The following is a 19,253-nucleotide window of genomic DNA, read 5'->3' as shown; positions in this document are numbered from 1 at the left end:
TATATAGAAAAAAACCTTGGAAGAATAGGGAATACACTATTAACAGTGGTTATCTCCTGGAGGCAGGATTCCAAGGGCATGCAATAACAACAACAAAAATATAATCCCCAAATATGACTTAGCTTCACAATTAGGTTACTCTTGCCTTGAGATAAAAATCATGGCATATTAGGGATTAGGAAAGTATTTTAACAGGAGGAAATGAATTATTAATCGGAACTGAAAGATACAATGCCTTATTTGTTGGAAACTAACCATGTCATCATAAAATAGGGCGGGAAGAATGGAAGAGTTATCTATGAAATTGCTGTCAAAACCAAGCCATCCCAAGGATACAGTAGTCCCAAATAGTTATAGATAATATAAAGAATTTTAAAATGGTAGAAACATAGGGTGCTGGTTATGGTTACTTAGGTTGGAGACTACCCACAAATTCTCAGCGCTGGGTGATGTTAAAAGATGTAATTTGTAAATTATATTTAATAATTGCAAGTAGTAGATTAAAAGGACAAAAATTAATGCATTATTGAATAAATATATTTCCAATACTGGATTATTCTTCCATGGTATAAAAAGGTATAGAAAAGTCTTCCAAAATTTTCTTTACAGGAAAATCTGAGCAACCATTTTCTTCCATAAGTAATTTGAGAAAATGTATTATTTTGATGTGAGAAATTAAAATAGAAAAAGAGAACAAGAAAGAACTTCAGCATGGCTATTTAAGACTTTAATTAAATAGTTACCAATTCCCACAGTCAAAAAACTGTCGTAATAATTCAATAGGAGGTTGAGCTCCATATTTCTCCAATGCAGGCATATTCATGTCATCTATAAAAATTATGCACTTCTTTCCCATAGGTGGTCCAAAAACTCCTTTGCGTCTTTTATCCAGCCTAGCCATAATAATGTTCTAAAATATAAAAAAGAAATAGTAGTATATTTAAAGCCATACTTAACACCAGAAAAAAAAAAAGAAATTTAACAGTCTAATTACGTAAGGAAATAATGCCAAGCAACACTATGTGCGTATTTATTCATTTATATTTATTCTTTTAGGGTTATACCAAACTTCATATTCAACATCATTCAAAGAGCATATATTGAAATCCTTCAATGTGCTCAGAATTGTTACATGTTTATATGCAACCAATTGTTACACCTATTTATATATTTATATTGTATGCACACACACAAAAAATATTTTCTATATTGGATACCCCAACATATCTATTAACTTTAACTTAATATCTAAAAGCACTAATGTGGCTTCCCTGGTGGCGCAGTGGTTGAGAGTCCGCCTGCCAATGCAGGGGACACAGGTTCGTGTCCCGGTCTGGGAAGATCCCACATGCCGCAGAGCGGCTGGGCCCGTGAGCCATGGCCGCTGGGCCTGCACGTCTGGAGCCTGTGCTCCGCAACGGGAGAGGCCACAACAGTGAGAGGCCCGAGTACCGGGGGAAAAAAAAAAAAAAAAAAAAAAAAAAAAAATATATATATATATATATATATATATATATATATATATATAAGCACTAATGTAACTTTGTAGTATTTTGAAATTAGGGAATTCTACTGGCTTAAAACAACGAAAATGAGCACCATAGATCAGGAGAGAATGGACAGATATAAATTTGGGAACGGATGATAAAAATGGTGATTAGAAAAGATCTCATGCAGTACTTTCATCTTGGTACCTCTGGGGGTAAAGGGTGGGATGCACAGTTTCCTGTCACAGAAGGTCGTACAATAAACAGTGTATGGTTTGAAAGATCTTTCACTGACAGAACTTCAGTAGGCAGCAAATACCCCTAGGGGACCATCTAGGAGAGTCTCGAAAGAACAAGTTCTCTCTCTTCCCCCGCCCCTCTGTCTTTCTCCCCTTGTCTCCTTCTCTCTCTCCTTCCCTCTCTTCCACCCTCCCTCCCTTCTCCTTTACTTCTCCAGTTAAGAAATCAATTGTTGCTTCTTGGGCTTGAAAAAAAAGATGACAAAGCTCAACAATTCAGTATTAATGCAAGAATGTTCTCTTGAACTTTTGTCCTTAAAACATGATTTTTAAAACTTACTTGTAATGACAAAAAGAAGTTTTGAAGTTTTATTTAAATTCACAGAGGATTTACACAGCTGCTCATTTAAAATACAGTTTTAAATGCTAATCAAAAAGGCAAAAAAATTAATAATTATAGACCCATATTTCTGGCTTTTAACTAACCTGAACCTGATTGGCACTGGTCCGTGCAGAGAAATTAACATAAAAAGGAAAGTACAGGTCCTTTTCCAAGTGATTCATCAGCTTATCCTTCACATACACTGATTTTCCTGTACCCGTTGGACCCACAAAAAGTAGCGGCCTTAATGAAACAGTGAACATATCATTCAAAAGGAGAAAAAGTCAGAATACATTTCAATTAGAGGAGGCTGGATTTAGTTGAAAACCTAAATAGTAATCAAATCATCTTCATCCAAAAGCTCACATTTCAATTTATCATTGTAATTTCATAAAAGACTGGTGAACGTAACAATTGGCACACAGTTTTGCTTACTTACTGAAACTTAAACAGTAACAAACTATTATTTGAACAAATGTAACATTGCTATATGCAAAAACACTCATAAAACAAGTAGCAACATGCTTAACTTTTCAGAAAAAAAAAAGCCAAAGTTTGTCTCCTCAGAAAAGTGATGTATTTGTACTTTTTAGTTAGAGGTACAGGCAAGAGGATGCCGTGTGGAATAGACTAATAGGATGATGACAATAAGAGAGGTTGAAAGTGTTTCGCAGTTATTGCAATAGCACAAAGCTTTTGTGAGAAACTAAATAACAATGAATTCTAAACGTAACGGTTATATATGCCCATTAATAGCATTTTTGAATCAAGTCAGTGTTACTAACTGAAAATACTTGTCTAAAAGCAAACTCTAAGGAACTCCCTATTCCAAGGGCTTCAAAAACAGGGTTTCTCATTTTGAGTGGTCTGAACTAATTTTAAAGGGAAAAAAAAAATCCTAAGGGTTTATGTTCACAGAACCCTGGAGAATCCCAGTTTGAGACATACTGAATTAAAAATTAAATACTGTCACTTTAATTGACAACTTGGCACCACATGCTACATAAAGACAAACGCTGGCACTAAAACTGAGCAGCAGTAATCAGGTATAAAGAGTCATGTATATGACCCAAATTATGATAATATTAATTTTTAAAATTATCATTAAAGTGGAAACATAAAATTAATACTATAAACAAAAAAAGATCATTTAGAACTACAGTGATGCCTGAGAATTCATTTACGCTTTCCAGTCTGAGTAACACGTTATGGAAAACTATTTATTAAAATAATTTTACTAAATAAACACTGTTCTTAACTTGAGGTCCATGGATCAAACTGAAGAAATTCTTACACAGTATTGAGAGTTTGTGAACTTAGATGACATAGAGTTTATACCTTTACTTTCACTACCCTTAACTGAAATGGAGCAATTTATAATGTAGTACCTGTGTACTTTATTATCAATAATAATATTGATAATATTTGTCATCAATAGAAATCACAGATATTATACTAAATATTACAATTGTTAGAGATATCTCAAAAATATCACTTATGCCCATTGCTTCTTCAAAATTATGATCATCAGACTCACTGCTAGATCTTATTATTTAATGTGTTAATAAAAAGCACATTATTACTCCTATAGCTCAAATTTGTTCAATATTTTAATAAATATATTTTAATATGTGGTTTGCTTTATAATCCTATGTTTGTACTTATTCATTTAAAAGCATTATTCTGACAAATGGTTCATGGAACAAGAGAATTCCTGTAACAGGAATTTCCCAGAATTGACAAGTACCTTCCTTGCTTAATGAAGTTTTTAATATTAGCCTCTAAATGCAAAAATGCAACTATGGATACAAAATAGGGATAAAATAATGTTCCCTCATAAGCTATTTTTCTTTTTTTTAATTAAACAGGATAAAACTGTCACAAAATTCACTCAGAGACAGGTTCTTCATCAAAAACAAATAAACCATGACATTCATGCATATTATGTAAGCTTGTCCAGTTTAAATAATTTTTAAAATATAATTTTATTTATTTATTTTTTTACTTTTGACTGCGTTGGGTCTTCATTGCTGCACGCAGGCTTTCTCTAGGTGCGGTGAGTGGGGGCTACTCTTTGTTGTGGTGCGCGGGCTTCTCATTGCTGTGGCTTCTCCTGTTGTGGAGCAGGGGCTCTAGGCACGTGGACTTCAGTAGTTGTGGCCCACAGGCTCAGTAGTTGTGGCTGACGGGCTCTAGAGTGCAGGCTCAGTAATTGGGGCACATGGGCTTAGTTGCTCCGTGGCATGTGGGACCGTCCCAGACCAGAGCTCGAACCCATGTCCCGTGCATTGGGAGGCAGATTCTTAACCACTGTGCCACCAGGGAAGCCCCAGCTTAAATAATATTAATGATAAATTATGGCTAGTGTTTCAAAGAAAAATAACTATAAAAGTGTTATTAAGAAAATTGGTATGGATATGTCTATGGTATGTGCTAGGCTTTTCATCTTTTTTGATGTGCTCTTCTTATATAAGTCTGAGTCTTTTATGTTCATCTTAAGTTATGAAGAACTAGCATAAGACATATCTCAAAAATGCCAAATGGGAAAATGTGGATCATGGTTAGTCTGATCCCTCAGGAGTAAAATGAACCTGTGATTAGAATGCATACCTTTTTAACTGTATCTTACTTTTAATCTGCTATTTAAAAGAAAAAGATGGCTTATGAGACAACAAAGAATGATGGTAAAGACTTTGAAGTGGGCAATAGGAAACCTGGATTTCAGGTTTACCACTAGTAACAGATGTCACTATGGAAATGTCAATTAGTCCCTCAGGGTCCTAGTTATCTGAAAATGGTTGACCTCAAAGTTCACTTCAAAAATCCTATGATCCTAGTCTTCCCTGGTGGCACAGTGGTTAAGAATCTGCCTGCCAATTCAGGGGACATGGGTTCGAGCCCTGGTCCGGGAAGATCCCACTTGCCGCGGAGCAACTAAGCCCATGCGCCACAACTACTGAGCCTGCTCTCTAGACTCCGCAAGCCACAACGACTGAGCCCACGTGCCACAACTACTGAAGCCCGTGCACCTAGAGCCCGTGCTCCGCAACAAGAAAAGCCACTGCAATGAGAAGCCCGCACACCACAACAAAGAGTAGCCCCCACTCGCTGCAACTAGAGAAAGCCCGCGTGCAGCAACAAAGACCTTACGCAGCCAAAAATAAATAAAAAATAAATAAATAAATTTATTTTTTAAAATCCTATGATCCTATTAGAAAGGTGCTATAATATTTAAAATGCATGTTTATAATAGAGTTTCTTACTTTGCATAGGTAATACTCAAATCCATTAGAAATGTATATCTAATTGTATCCATTGTAGGGACTATGATATCTTGAATCTTGACACATTTATCTCCTAAATTAGTACTTTTAATTAATTCATTCCAGTGGATCCAGCGACCTCGGTTTTTCAACTATAAGAGAACATAAATTTTAAAGTATTATAACCATGCACTTGCTATCTAAAAGGCTCTTTTTAGTACAGTTATCATATTTGCTTTTAAAAACTTTACAGCGTTTTCCTCATTTTTATTGTGAAATACGGTGGCTTCTCTTGTTGCAGAGCATGGGCCCTAGGCACTCAGCCTTCAGTAGTTGCGGTGCATGGGCTCAGTAGTTGTGGCTTGCAGGCTCTAGAGTGCAGGCTCAGTAGTTGTGGCACATGGGCTTAGTTGATCCATGGCATGTGGGATCTTCCCAGATCAGGGATCTAACCCATGTCCCCTACATTAGCAGGTGCATTCTTAACCACTGCGCCACCAGGGAAGTCCCTGTCCTCTTAACACTCTAATCTTTCCAGACTGCCTTCAAGATGTCCTTGTGCATATATCAAGAATTTACCTGAGAGCCACTCTGATGTGGCTGAAGTTACAATTGACAGGACTTTGGCTTAATGTTTTCATACTTTAAAGTAAATGGGCAATAATCTAACTAGAAACAAAATATCAAATAAACTCATATTTGTTTCTTTAAAATTATTCTCTTTGGCATATTGATCCAGGCTGATATTCAGTCAGGACATATTGGAATGGCTGGACTGATTGTTACATTATTGAAGTTCTTCTGAACCAGGGGCTAAATAGCTGCTGTCTTGATACGCTAAGTGATCCCGATTAGGGAATCCACCCTCGCCCACACAGATACCTTCCTCTCCAAGTTGTCCTGCCCTTCCCTGGAGATCCTAAGGCCTTTCACCCTCAATCAACAAAAGAGTTAGCACCTGGCAAAGAAGGAGGTCTCTTGGACTTCAGTGCTATGGCTGGCATCTAAGAATCTTTAAATATTTTCTGGCAAGTCATATATGTATATGGTTTGTGTCTGGGTGACGGTAATTTTGCAAGTTTGGGTGAGTGTTTCTTCAGTAATTCATATTCTTAATTTCTTAGGTTTTAGCTTTTATTTTTATCAAAGTTATTTATGCACTATTTTAGAGTCAAAAGTTTACAAGGTTAAGGAAAAACAGCAGTTTCCCACTCTTATTTTCTCCTCTCTAACAGCAACTACCTTTGCCTCTTTAAGCTAGATATTTTTGATATTTACCTTCAATTGTTAAAGAATATGCTTGTGTTATCACTTCTTGATTTTTTAGTTTTAGAGATTATTCTATTGACTTCCCACTGTGACTAATGAGGATGAAACTCTCTTTCTGGTCATATTCTTAAAATTCTGTGTTAACATGGTTTTAGGGAAAGATTTTTGCACTGGCAATCAGGAGAGCTGTGTACAAGTCCTGGCTGTGCTAGGAAGTTGTGTTTCTAGGTTTAGGTAAAATTGTAATAAGTCTCTATCCAGATCTTATGGCTCTGTGAAGAAAAATTTGCATGAATCAAATAATTATGCAAATGCTTACTGTTTAAAAGAGTCTTCTTGTGAATTCTTTTTTAAATTGGAGAAAATAGATTTAATTTAAATCTGAAGTTATAAAATATTCTCAAAGTAAGTTTATCTATACTGTCCACAAATTATAGGAGGAGAAACTAAAGAGAAGGGACTAAAATGCTAACCACAGGAGTCAAAGTAACTCTAGGATGTGAACAACAGTTTTGACTGCTGATCTAAGACTTTGTGTTTTACAGCTTATCATAACAAGCATTTTATATCATACCTCATACATGTAGTCATAGACTAGGCCTTTTTCATCAAAGTGGCATTCCCATTTACCCACAGAGTCAGGTATTGGGTTGCTTTCATCTTTTCCCAGTATGACTAATCGTATGTAAATGTCAAAAACAATGCGACCATCTGTATCACAACTTCCTCCAATGGACCAAATCAAAGAAAATATAAAGCAAGCCTGTTGGTTAAAAAGAAAAATTAATTTAAACTATTTAAAAGAAAATTTTAATAGAGTAACTAAAATATAGTATATTAAGTTCTGATTAATCTATTGGAAAAGGTCAGATTTACAAATAAAGTAGAATGGAGCACATCTAAGTCACATAACTAATCATTCGTCTGGAACTATGTATCTAAATTAAAATTCTCATGCCAAATAACCTAGGAATTTCTCTTTTAGGAGTTTATCTTCAAATATATTCCCACTGGACAAAACGATATATGTACAAGAATATTTACTGCAACACTGTTTGTGGTAGCAAAATATCTGAAGCAACCCAAATGTTCTTCAATAGAAGTCAGCTTAATTGGAATATGCTACATACACTGGAATACGTGTAGCTCTTTAAAAAAAAAAAAAAAGATAACCCAATACTGATATGGAAAGATCTCCAAAATATATTGTGAGAAAAGATGCAAATCAGTATGTACAGTATGCTAACATGTATAAAGTATGTATACATATAGAAGAGGATATGCATCAAATATCTCTAGCAGGTTACATGAGGCACTGGTAATAGTGGTTGCCTTGAGGGTGGCTGGGGGACTGGTATGGGTGGAAAACTTACTTTTGCCTTTTGAATTTTGCTCTAGGTGCATGCCTTATCTAGTTAGAAAAATCTATCAAAAATATTATAAGAGAAAATTTTCTGTGGCAACAAAGTGAAGGGAAAACCATGGGAGGGAACTGCTATTACCACAGAGTAGAATAGAAGATAGACTGAAAGAGGTGATCGAGGCATTTGAGAAAAAGGTGGTGGATAGGAAAGTAGCATAGACCAGGGAAGAGTACAGAACACCTCTTTCCTTTGGCTCCCTGAGAGCCTTATTCTCTGCCATTCTCTGATCTCTATACATAAACTAACCTGGACCACTGACTCCTTCCTACATATATCCTCTATGAATTCTGCCTGCAATGCTCCACCCAGCTGGTTGGATGCCTGCTCCTAGTCTTTCGTAGCCAGTTTGTTGTAGCCTACACTCTAGCTTAACATTTAGACAAGATCAATTCACCTGAAGTCCATACTGGTTTAATATTGTCACCTTATTAAGTGTTTATCAAATTATTATCTTTCATAAGTAATAGGGTGTCTTGATTCATTCTGACATATTTTACTTTCTCTAAATTGTTTTTTAAATCAGAATACCAGGTCAGGGCAACTTTAATGTCTTCAGGTATTCTTTTGGTGCTCACCAAAAAACAGCTCTATGTCTTGTAATGTCTTTCTCAACACAAGTATCATTTGCAGAGGCATATTTTATTCCATAATTAAAAAACACAATAAGTATAAAACCAACCATAATCCAAACACGAATGTGCTTGCTGGTAGGATCATTTTCTACCACGTTACAGAGTAGTACTTCAAAGAGGCGTGTGAGAGATACAACTACATTGCTATCGCTTGTAGGAATCAGTTCCTTCAAAGTGAAAAGAATAAGATACTTTATTTTCATCTTATTTATATAATAAAAGAAAATAAACATTTCATTAAAAAATGTAGTTTTCCTAAGGTCTTTATAAAATTTAAACTTAAGGAATTTAAATTGTAGGCATGATAAAAATCTCTCAAATACTTTAGTCTAGCATATTACATTACACAGTTGTGCAAAACATATTTTTATTCTGAATTCTTTGAGAAATGAAAACTAGTAAGAGAATAAACAATGCTCTAGAGAGAGTAGAAATTAAGTTTATAAAATCCATTTATTCATCTGTTTATTCAACAAACATTTATCAAAAACACAGTATACCTATATACCAAGCTAGGAGATATGAAAATAAAACACATGATCTCTGAAAAGAAGTGGTATTGAAATTAAATAGACTAAAATAATATGGTATAATAATGACATGACAGAGGAAGTCCCAAGGTAGTGTGAGGCTACTAGAATACTTGGGATAAACAATTAGCCCAGACCCAGGTAAGAAAACAAGGAGGGAAATAGGAGAGGAATAATCAAGGAAGATTTCCCATATGAAGGAATAGCTGAGATGAATTTGGAAGGAAAGTGTGAGTTAACCAGGTGCAGAAGGGAATAATGTTCAAGGCAAGGGAAACAACATATATACAGACATGAAGATGTGAGTGGACACAGAGTATTAAAGGGATTCTGTAGGATGTGAAAAGAGGGTGTGAAAGAGGAATGGCAAGAAATAAAACCTGAGAAGCAGACAGGGGTCAGATCCTGAAAGGCTTCATAGGCTATGTTAAGGATGTCATGCTAAGATGAAGAGGGTTCCAATGGAGGGTTTTAAGTAGGGGGCTAAAGGAAGAAATTTGTGTTTTGGAATCCTCATTCTGGTAGCAGGATGTAGACTGGACCAGAGTAGCTCTATTGTATTGATTCAGGCAGGAAAGGATGAAGTTCAGAACTGAAGCTATTATGACAGGATGCAGGGGTGTGTTCAGAGGAACTGCGATGGAGAGGAGAAGACAGATACGAAAGTTAGCAATGAGGGAAACATCAATAGATGCTGGGGACTAACTGGCTATGGAAAATATGGGAATGAATTATGAAAATAAAATCTATCACTCGGGCTTCCCTGGTGGCGCAGTGGTTGAGAATCCGCCTGCCGATGCAGGAGACACGGGTTCGTGCCCTGGTCCGGGAAGATCCCACATGCCGCGGAGCAACTAAGCCCGTGAGCCATGGCCGCTGAGCCTGAGCGTCCGGAGCCTGTGCTCCGCAATGGGAGAGGCCACAACAGTGAGAGGCCCGCATACCGCAAAAAAAAAAAAAAAAAAAAAATCTATCACTCATTATCAGAAAGATTGTTTATTTTGTATTTTTTACAATGTATAGTATTAGCTTTAAAATTTTAAAAACTGAAAAATGATTATTTGTTTATTTTTTCTATGAGAGGTTGTATAGAATCTTCATAAAGTGAAATTGTCTTCTTTTATTTTATGCAGGATATTTTTCCGATTTCCAAAATAGTATTTTAGGATGAAAATCTACTGAATACTCTTTTCCCTTCTCTATTATGTGGTGGTCCCCCAAAAGATATATCCACATCCTAATCCCAGGAAGCCACAAAGGTGATCTTATTTGGAAAAAGGGTCTTTGAAAATGTAATTAAGTTAAAGTCTCAAGATGAGGAGATCATTCTGGATTATCTGGTGGGTCCTAAATTCAAAGTAATAAATCCTTATAAAAGTCACGGAGAAAAGGGAACCCTCTTGCACTGCTGGTGGGAATGTAAATTGATACAGCCGCTATGGAGAACAGTATGGAGGTTCCTTAAAAAACTACAAATAGAACTACCATACGACCCAGCAATCCCACTACTGGGCATATACCCTGAGAAAACCATAATTCAGAAAGACTCATGTACCAAAATGTTCATTGCAGCTCTATTTACAATAGCCAGGACATGGAAGCAACCTAAGTGTCCATCAACAGATGAATGGATAAAGAAGATGTGGCACATATATACAATGGAATATTACTCAGCCATAAAAAGAAATGAAACTGAGTTATTTATAATGAGGTGGATGGACCTGGAGTCTGTCATACAGAGTGAAGTAAGTCAGAAGGAGAAAAACAAATACCGTATGCTAACACATATATATGGACTCTAAGGGAAAAAAATGTCATGAAGAGATTAGTGGTAGGACGGGAATAAAGCACAGACTTACTCGAGCATGGACTTGAGGATATGGGGAGGGGGAAGGGTGGGCTGTGACGAAGTGAGAGAGTGGCAGGGACATATATACACTATCAAATGTAAATTAGATAGCTAGTGGGAAGCTGCTGCATAGCACAGGGAGATCACCTCTGTGCTTTGTGACCACCTAGAGGGGTGGGATAGGGAGGGTGGGAGAGAGGGTGATGCAAGAGGGAAGAGATATGGGAACATATGTATATGTATAACTGATTCAGTTTGTTGTAAAGGAAAAACTAACACACTATTGTAAAACAATTATACTCCAATAAAGATGTTAAAAAAAAAAAAAGTCACATAGTGGAGAAACACACAGAGTAGAAGGCCATGTGAACATGAAGAAAAAGACTAGAGTTACGCAGGCACAAGTCAAAAAAGGCTGGAGCCAAAAGAAGCTGGAAGAGATAAGGAAAGAGTCTCCCTTAGTGTTACCAGGGGAAGCACATTCTTGCCAACACCTTGATTTCAGACTTCTGGCCCCAGAACTGTGGCAGAATAAATTTCTGTTGCTTTAAGTCACCAAGTTTATAGTAATTTGTTACAACAGCCCCAGGAAACTAACACAATATGTAAAGTTTTCTCACAAAACACTATATGTATATGTGAGGTTTATTTGTTTGTTTGTTTTTGCGGTACACGGGCCTCTCACTGTTGTGGCCTCTCCCGTTGCAGAGCACAGGCTCCAGACGCGCAGGCTCAGCGGCCATGGCTCATGGGCACAGCCACTTCACAGCATGTGGGATCTTCCCAGACCAGGGCACGAAACCGTGTCCCCTGCATCAGCAGGCGGACTCTCAACCACTGTGCCACCAGGAAAGCCCCACTATAGTTTTAATCCAAAGAATATAGCTGGAATAAATTTTACCTCTGGGTTATTCAGATGTAACTTCAGCAATATAAAACCACAGGGTGGTGGGGACTTCCCTGGTGGTGCAGTGGTTAAGAATCCACCTGCCAATGCAGGGGACATGGGTTTGAGCCCTGGTCTGGGAAGATCCCACATGCCATGGAGCAACTAAGCCCATGCACCACAACTACTGTGCTCTAGAGCCCCAAAGCCACAACTATTGAGCCCGTGTGCCACAACTACTGAAGCCCATGAGCCTACAGCCTGTGCTCTGCAACAAGAGAAGCCACCACAATGGGAAGCCCCTGAACCACAACAAAGAGTAGTCCCCACTCACCACAACTAGAGAAAGCCCATAAACACCAATGAAGACCCAACACAGACAAAAATAAATAACTAAATAAAATTAAATTAAAAAAAACCAAAGGTGGATATTGCTATAATGATGCTGTGTAAATCACTTTTAATTCAACTATAAAAGCTAAAGGACAAAAGTATTAAAAACAACTATAACTAAATTATGTTAATGGCTACATACTATAAATAAATGTTAATTATGACATCAATAGCCTACAATGTGGGGAAAGGAGGGATAAAAGTGGAGAGTTCTTACATGTAAATGAATTAAGTTGTTATCAGCTTAAAGTACCCTGTTTTAAGATAACATATGTAAGCTCCTTGGTAACAACAAAGCAAATACTTATAGAAGTTACACAAAAGAAAAAGAGAAAGGAATCAAATCCTATCAATACAAAAAACAAAGCAAAACACAAAGGAAGACAGCAAGAAAGAAAAGAGGGATAAAAGAACTACAAGATAAACAGAAAATAGTTTTTAAAATAGCAATAGTAAATTCTTTCCTATCAATAGATAGTTTAAATGTAAATAGGTTAAACTCCCCAGTAAAAAGATACAGAACAGCTGAATAGATAAAATAAACAAAGATCCAAGTGTATGGTGTCTATAAGAAACTCACTTTAGATTCAAGGACACACATAGGCTGAATATGAAGGGATGGAAAAAGATATTCCATGCAAATGGTAACCAAAGGAAAGCAGGAATGGCTATATTAAATAATATGAAGTAGACTTTAAGTCAAAAACTGTCTCTAGAGACAAAGAAGGTTATTATTACATAATGATAAAATGATCAATTGAATAGGGAGATAAAGCAACTGTAAATACATATGCACCCAACATCAGAGCACCTAAGTATATAAAACAAATACTAACTGATATGAAAGGAGAGACTGATAGCAATACAATAATGTTAGGAGGCTTCAATATCCCATTTTCAATAAGGGATAGAATATCCAGACAGAAAATCAGTAAAGAAACAGTGAACTTGAACAACACCATAGACCAAATATAACTAACAGACATATATACAACTTTTCACCCAAGAGCAGAAGAATATACATGCTTTTCCAGTGCACAAAGAATATTCTTTAGGATAGACCCCATGTTAGATCACAAAACAAGTCTTAAGAAACTTAAGAAGATTGAAATTATACCAAGTATCTTTTCTGACCACAATGGATTAAAACTAGAAATCAGAAAAAAAAAAAGAGAAAATTCACAAATATGTGGAAACTAAATAACATACTTTTGTACAACCACTGGGTCAAAGAGGAAATCAAAAAATATCCTGAGACAAATGAAAATGGAAACAATATATACCAAAACTTATGAAGTACACCAAAAGCAGTACTAAGAGGAAGTTTAAAGCAATGAACACTTTCATTAAAAAAGAAAAAAGAGGGCTTCCCTGGTGGCACAGTGGTTGAGAGTCTGCCTGCCGATGCAGGGGACACGGGTTTGTGCCCCGGTCTGGGAAGATCCCACGTGCCACGGAGCAGCTGGACGCGTGAGCCATGGCCACTGAGCCTGTGCGTCCGGAGCCTGTGCTCCACAACGGGAGAGGCCACAACAGTGAGAGGCCCGCGTACCGCAAAAAAAGAAAAAGAAAGAAAAAAGATCTCAAATAAACAACCTAATTTTACACCTCAAAGAACTAGAAAAAGAAGAGCAAACTAATTTCACATTTGGCAGAAGGAAGGAAAGAATAAAGATCAGAGTAGGAATAAATCAAATAGAGACTAGAAAAACAACAGAAAAAAATCAACAAAACTAAGAGTTGGTTTCTTGAAAAAATATACTAAGTAAACAAACCCTTAGCTAGACTAACCAAGAAAAAAGAGAGAAGACTCAAATAAATAAAATCAGAAACAAAAGAGGAGACATTGCAATGGATGACTCAGAAATAAAAAGAAATAATAAGGAACTACTATGAACAATTATATGCAAACAAATTGGATAATCTAGAAGAAATGGATAAATTCCTAGAAACATACAACCTACCACAACTGAATAGAGAAGAAACAGAAAGCCTGAATAGACCAATAACAAATAAGGAGACTGAAGTCATAATCAAATACTTCCCAACAAAAATTCCCAGGGCCAGATGATTTCACAGCTTCACAATTCTACCGAACATTCAAAGAATTAATAAAAATCCTTCTCAAACATAGAAGTAGAGGGAATATTTCTGGACTCACTCTCTGAAGCCAGCATTATCCTAATATCAAAGCCAGAGAAAGCCACCACAAGAAAAAAAAACAAAAAAAACCCCTATAGGTCAGTATCTCTGATGAATGTAGATGCAAAAATCCCCAAGAAAATACTAGCAAACTGAATTCAACAACTCATCAAAAAGAGAATACACCATAAACAAGAGGGATTTATCCCTGGGATCCAAGGTTGGTTTAACATATGCCAATCAATCAATGTGATGTAATACATTAACAGAATGAAACATAAAATCACATAATCATCTGAAGAGATTCAGAAAAAAATTTTGACAAAGTTCAATATCCATTCTTGATAAAAATCTCTGCAACAAAATTAAGGCTACTTATGAAAATCCCAGAGTTAAAATCATAATTGGGTAAAACTGAAAGCTTTTCATCTAAGATCTGGTACAAGGCAAGGATGCCCCCTCTCACCACTTTTATGCAATACAGTGCCAGAAGTACTAGCAAGAACAGCGAGACAAGAAAAAGAAATAAAAGACATGCAAATCAGAAAAGAAGAAGTAAATTTATCTCTTTGCAGATGACATAATCCTATTTGTAGAAACCCTAAAGACTCCACGGAGATGGGAGGGAAGGGGGACACAACATTTTAGAACTAATAAATTCAATAAAGCTGCAGGATACAAAACAAACTCACAAAAAATGTTGATGCATTTCTTTCATCAACAATGACCTATTTAGAAAGGAAATCAAGAAAACAATCCCATTTATGATAGCATCAAAAAGAATAAAATACTTAAGAATAAATTTAACCAAGGAAGTGGAATATCTGTACACTGAAAACTATAAAACAGTAATGAAAGAAACTGAAGACACAAATAAATGGAAAGATATTCTGTGCTCAAGGATTGGAAGAATGTCCATCCTACCCAAGTGAACTACAGATTCAATGCAATCACTATCAATATTCCAATGACATTTTTTACAAAAATAGAAAAAACAATTCTAAAATTTGTATGGAACCACAAAAGACCTCAAATAGCCAAAGTAATCTTAAGTGAGAAGAGTAAAATTGGAGACATCACACTTCCTGATTTCAAATCAAATTACAAAGCTCTAGTACAAAACAGAATGGTAGAGGCATAAAAATGGACATATAAACCAGTGGAACAGAGTAGAAATAAACCCAACCATATATGGTCAGCTGATCTTTGGCAATGGTGCCAAGAATATACAATGAGGAAAGGATAGTCTCCTTAATAACTGGTGTTGAAAAAACTGGATGTCCACATGTAAATGAATGAAATGGGACCCTTACCTTGCACTAGACATAAAAATCAGCTTGAGATGGATTAGACTTAAATGTAAAACCTGAAACCATAAAACTCCTAGAAGAAAACATGGTGGGGTGTGGGGGAAGCTCCTTGACATTGGCTTGGCAATGATTTTTTTGGATATGACATCAAAAGCTCAGGCAAAAATACAAAAATAAACAAGTGGGACTACATCAAACTAATAAGCTTTTCTGCACAGCAAAGGAAACCATCAAAAAATGAAACGGCAACCTACTGAATGGGAGAAAAATATCTGCAAATCATATATATAATAAGGAATTAATATCCTAAATATATAAGGAACTCATACAACTCAACAGCAAAAACACAAACAACCCAATTTTTTAAATGGGCATAGGACCTGAATAGACATTTTTTTCTGGAAACAACATAAAAATGGCCAACACATATATGAAAAGCCACTCAGCCTCACTAATCATCAAGGAAATGCAAATCAAAACCACAATGAAATATCACCTCACACCTGTTAGGATGGGTATTATCTAAAAGATAATAAGTGTTGGTGAGAATGTGGAGAAAAGAGAACCCTCATGCACTGGTGGTGGGAGTGTAAATTGGTCCAGCCATTATGGAAAACAGTATAGAGGATCCTCAAAAAACTAAAAATAGAACTACCATATGATCCAGCATTGCCTCCTCTAGATACAGCACCCAAAGGAAATGAAATAAGTACCTCAAAGAGATATCTGTGCTCCCATGTTCATTGAAGCATTATTCACAATAGCCTAGATATGGAAACACCTAAGTGTCCCCTGGTGGATGAATGGATAAAGATATTGTGGTATATATATAATGGAATAATATTCATTTTTAAAAAAGAAAATCCTGCCATTTTCAACAACATAAACAAAACTTGAGGACTTTATGCTAAGCGAAATAAGCCAGACACAGAAAGGAAAAAACTGCATGATCTCACTTGTATGCAAAATCTAAAAGTTGAACACATAAAAAGAAGCAGAGAGTAAAACAGGTTACCAGGGGTGGGGAGGTGAGAGAAATGGGGAGATACTGGGCAAATAGTACAAAGTTATATCTATGCAGGATGAATAAGTCTAGAGATCTAATGTACAACATGATGACTTTAGTTAATAATATTGATACAATATGTATCAGTACTGGAAATTTGCTAAGAGAGTAGATTTCAGGTGCTCTCATCACACACACACAAAAGTATGTTAACTGTTTGAGGAGATATGTTAATTAACTTGACTGTGGTAATCATTTCACTACATATATGTATATCAAATCAACATGTACACTTTAAGTATTATAACTTTTATTTTTAAAATTTAAAAAATTAAATGCATGCACACACATACATACACACACACACACACACACACACAAACACACACACACCAAAGTAAAAGTATAACTAGGGAAATGTAGATAATATCAATAGATATTATCAATGTCAATATCCTTGTTGTGATATTATAATACAGTCTTGCAAAATGTTACCATGGGGGGACATTAGGTGAAATGTATGTGGGATCTCTCTGTATTAATTCTTTCTTTTAAAAGAAAAAATTATTTATTTATTTTTGGCTGCGTTGGGTGTCCATTGCTGCGTGCGGGCTTTTCTCTCGTTGTGGCAAGCAGGGGCTACTCTTCGTTGCGGTGTGCAGACTTCTCATTGCAGTGGCTTCGCATGTTGCAGAGCATGTTGCGGAGCATGCGTACTGAAGCACGCAGGCTTCAGTAGTTGTGGCTCGCGGGCTCTAGAGCACAGGCTCAGTAGTCGTGGCACACGGGCTTAGTTGCTCCGCGGCATGTGGGATCTTCCCAGACCAGGGCTCGAACCCGTGTCCCCTGCATTGACAGGTGGATTTTAACCACTGCGCCACCAGGGAAGCCCTCTGTATTATTTCTTACAACTGCATGTGAATCATGGATTGTCAAAATAAATATTTCATTTTTTAAAAAAGTGGATACTACATGTCTAAGAAGAAACTGATTTTAGTTATTTATCCTACCATTCTGACTTTAGACTTAGTCAAACTGAATGGAAAATAAAGAAATTTGAGTGTATAAGAGACTTATAGTGTTACCTTGCATTTTTTCTTACGAAGACTTAAAGTGGGCTGTATTAACCAATCAAAAAGTCCTCTCAGAAGAGCTTGATGATCTGGTTCCTGTAGAGGTCCTTTCAGTGAATTCAACCAAGAAGACACAAGTGGTTGCCATCCCAATTGTGAGGGCTCCAAATAAATCATGCCACAGCGGCTTACAGTGGCAGGCTACAGAAAAAAGACAAGTTTTCCTTTTCTAATTTGATAGTTATTAACTAATTCTTTGCACGACTTATAAGGTCCTTCATGATCTGGCTCCTATCTTCCTCTACAGCATTCACATACACTAGATGAAACCATTTGCAGTTACAGTTCCCCAGATGGCTCCATGTCTCTATAAGTTATCCTGTCATGATTTGGAATGCCCAGCCCCAACCAGTCTCTGTGGAGAAGTCTTACCACTCAAAACCAGATCAAACACTCAAACATTTTTTATTGTCGTCCTCCTCCACCCATTCCTCTCTTGGCTGCTCACCCCCTCCATATTCTTATAGCACTTAACATGTAGATCTGTACTGGGATATATATATTTATTAGCATGGTTCTCATCCTCCCTAAATGAGCATACACTGTGTCTTATTCATCTTTGTATTCCTTGTGCCTAACTCACTTTCTGACACATAATAAAAAGTACTTACTGACAAAGTGAACAAATGAATAAATGAACAAACAAAAACTACTGTTATATTAAATTATGAACTTACTGAGGCCTGGGAAAGGTCCATTGCTTCAAAGATGAGACTCATTTGAGGGGACATTTGAATTATTTCTCCACTCATAAGGCAGAGCTGAAGACAATAATTTTTCAAATGTTTATTTTTTAAAAATCTCAAACTTCTCAGGTAAAAATTTATTCTATTTATTAAAATATCTCCTATGATATCATGGAATAAGTATTAGAATGGAAGCCAGAAAAACCTTAATTCTAGGTATAGTTCTGTCAATTACTTACTAGGTAAGCAAATATATATCTCTGACTCTCAGTCTCTTCATCTATAAAAAGGGATAATTTTCCTCTCATAGTATTAAGGGAGAGGGGAACTACATGATATATTGAAAAAAAAATAAAATCCTACACAAATGTCAGCTTTTGCTATTAAAAAATTACATGAAATACTCCTGATTTTATAAAGTTGTCATAAGACCTTTTTTATTAATAAGAAAAAGAGAAATAGAAGAAATAGAGAATACTATGAACACTCACATACCCATCTCATAGATTTAACCCATGTTAACATTTTGCCATATTTACTTAGTCTTTTTAAAAAGTATTTTAAAGATCATTACAAACATCATGGCATTTCACATCAGTATTCATCTTTAAAAATAAGGACT

General features: G+C 36.1%; 1 protein-coding gene across 1 annotated transcript in view; it reads right to left on the bottom strand.

Annotated features, from left to right (window-relative positions):
• Positions 1–19,253, bottom strand: part of DNAH12 (dynein axonemal heavy chain 12) — a 218,637-nt gene that overhangs the window by 80,970 nt on the left and 118,414 nt on the right. The window contains exons 34-40 of the mRNA XM_067043844.1: positions 18,623–18,706; positions 17,898–18,086; positions 8,744–8,863; positions 7,215–7,403; positions 5,372–5,523; positions 2,213–2,351; positions 744–910 (exon numbers count right to left, since the gene is read on the bottom strand). Coding sequence (XP_066899945.1) covers positions 744–910; positions 2,213–2,351; positions 5,372–5,523; positions 7,215–7,403; positions 8,744–8,863; positions 17,898–18,086; positions 18,623–18,706 — 1,040 coding nt within the window. The remainder of the gene's footprint in view (positions 1–743; positions 911–2,212; positions 2,352–5,371; positions 5,524–7,214; positions 7,404–8,743; positions 8,864–17,897; positions 18,087–18,622; positions 18,707–19,253) is intronic.

This window comes from Kogia breviceps, chromosome 10, assembly GCF_026419965.1.
Source record: "Kogia breviceps isolate mKogBre1 chromosome 10, mKogBre1 haplotype 1, whole genome shotgun sequence".
Taxonomy (NCBI): Eukaryota; Metazoa; Chordata; class Mammalia; order Artiodactyla; family Physeteridae; genus Kogia; species Kogia breviceps.
This window is presented reverse-complemented; position numbering and strand designations above follow the sequence as displayed.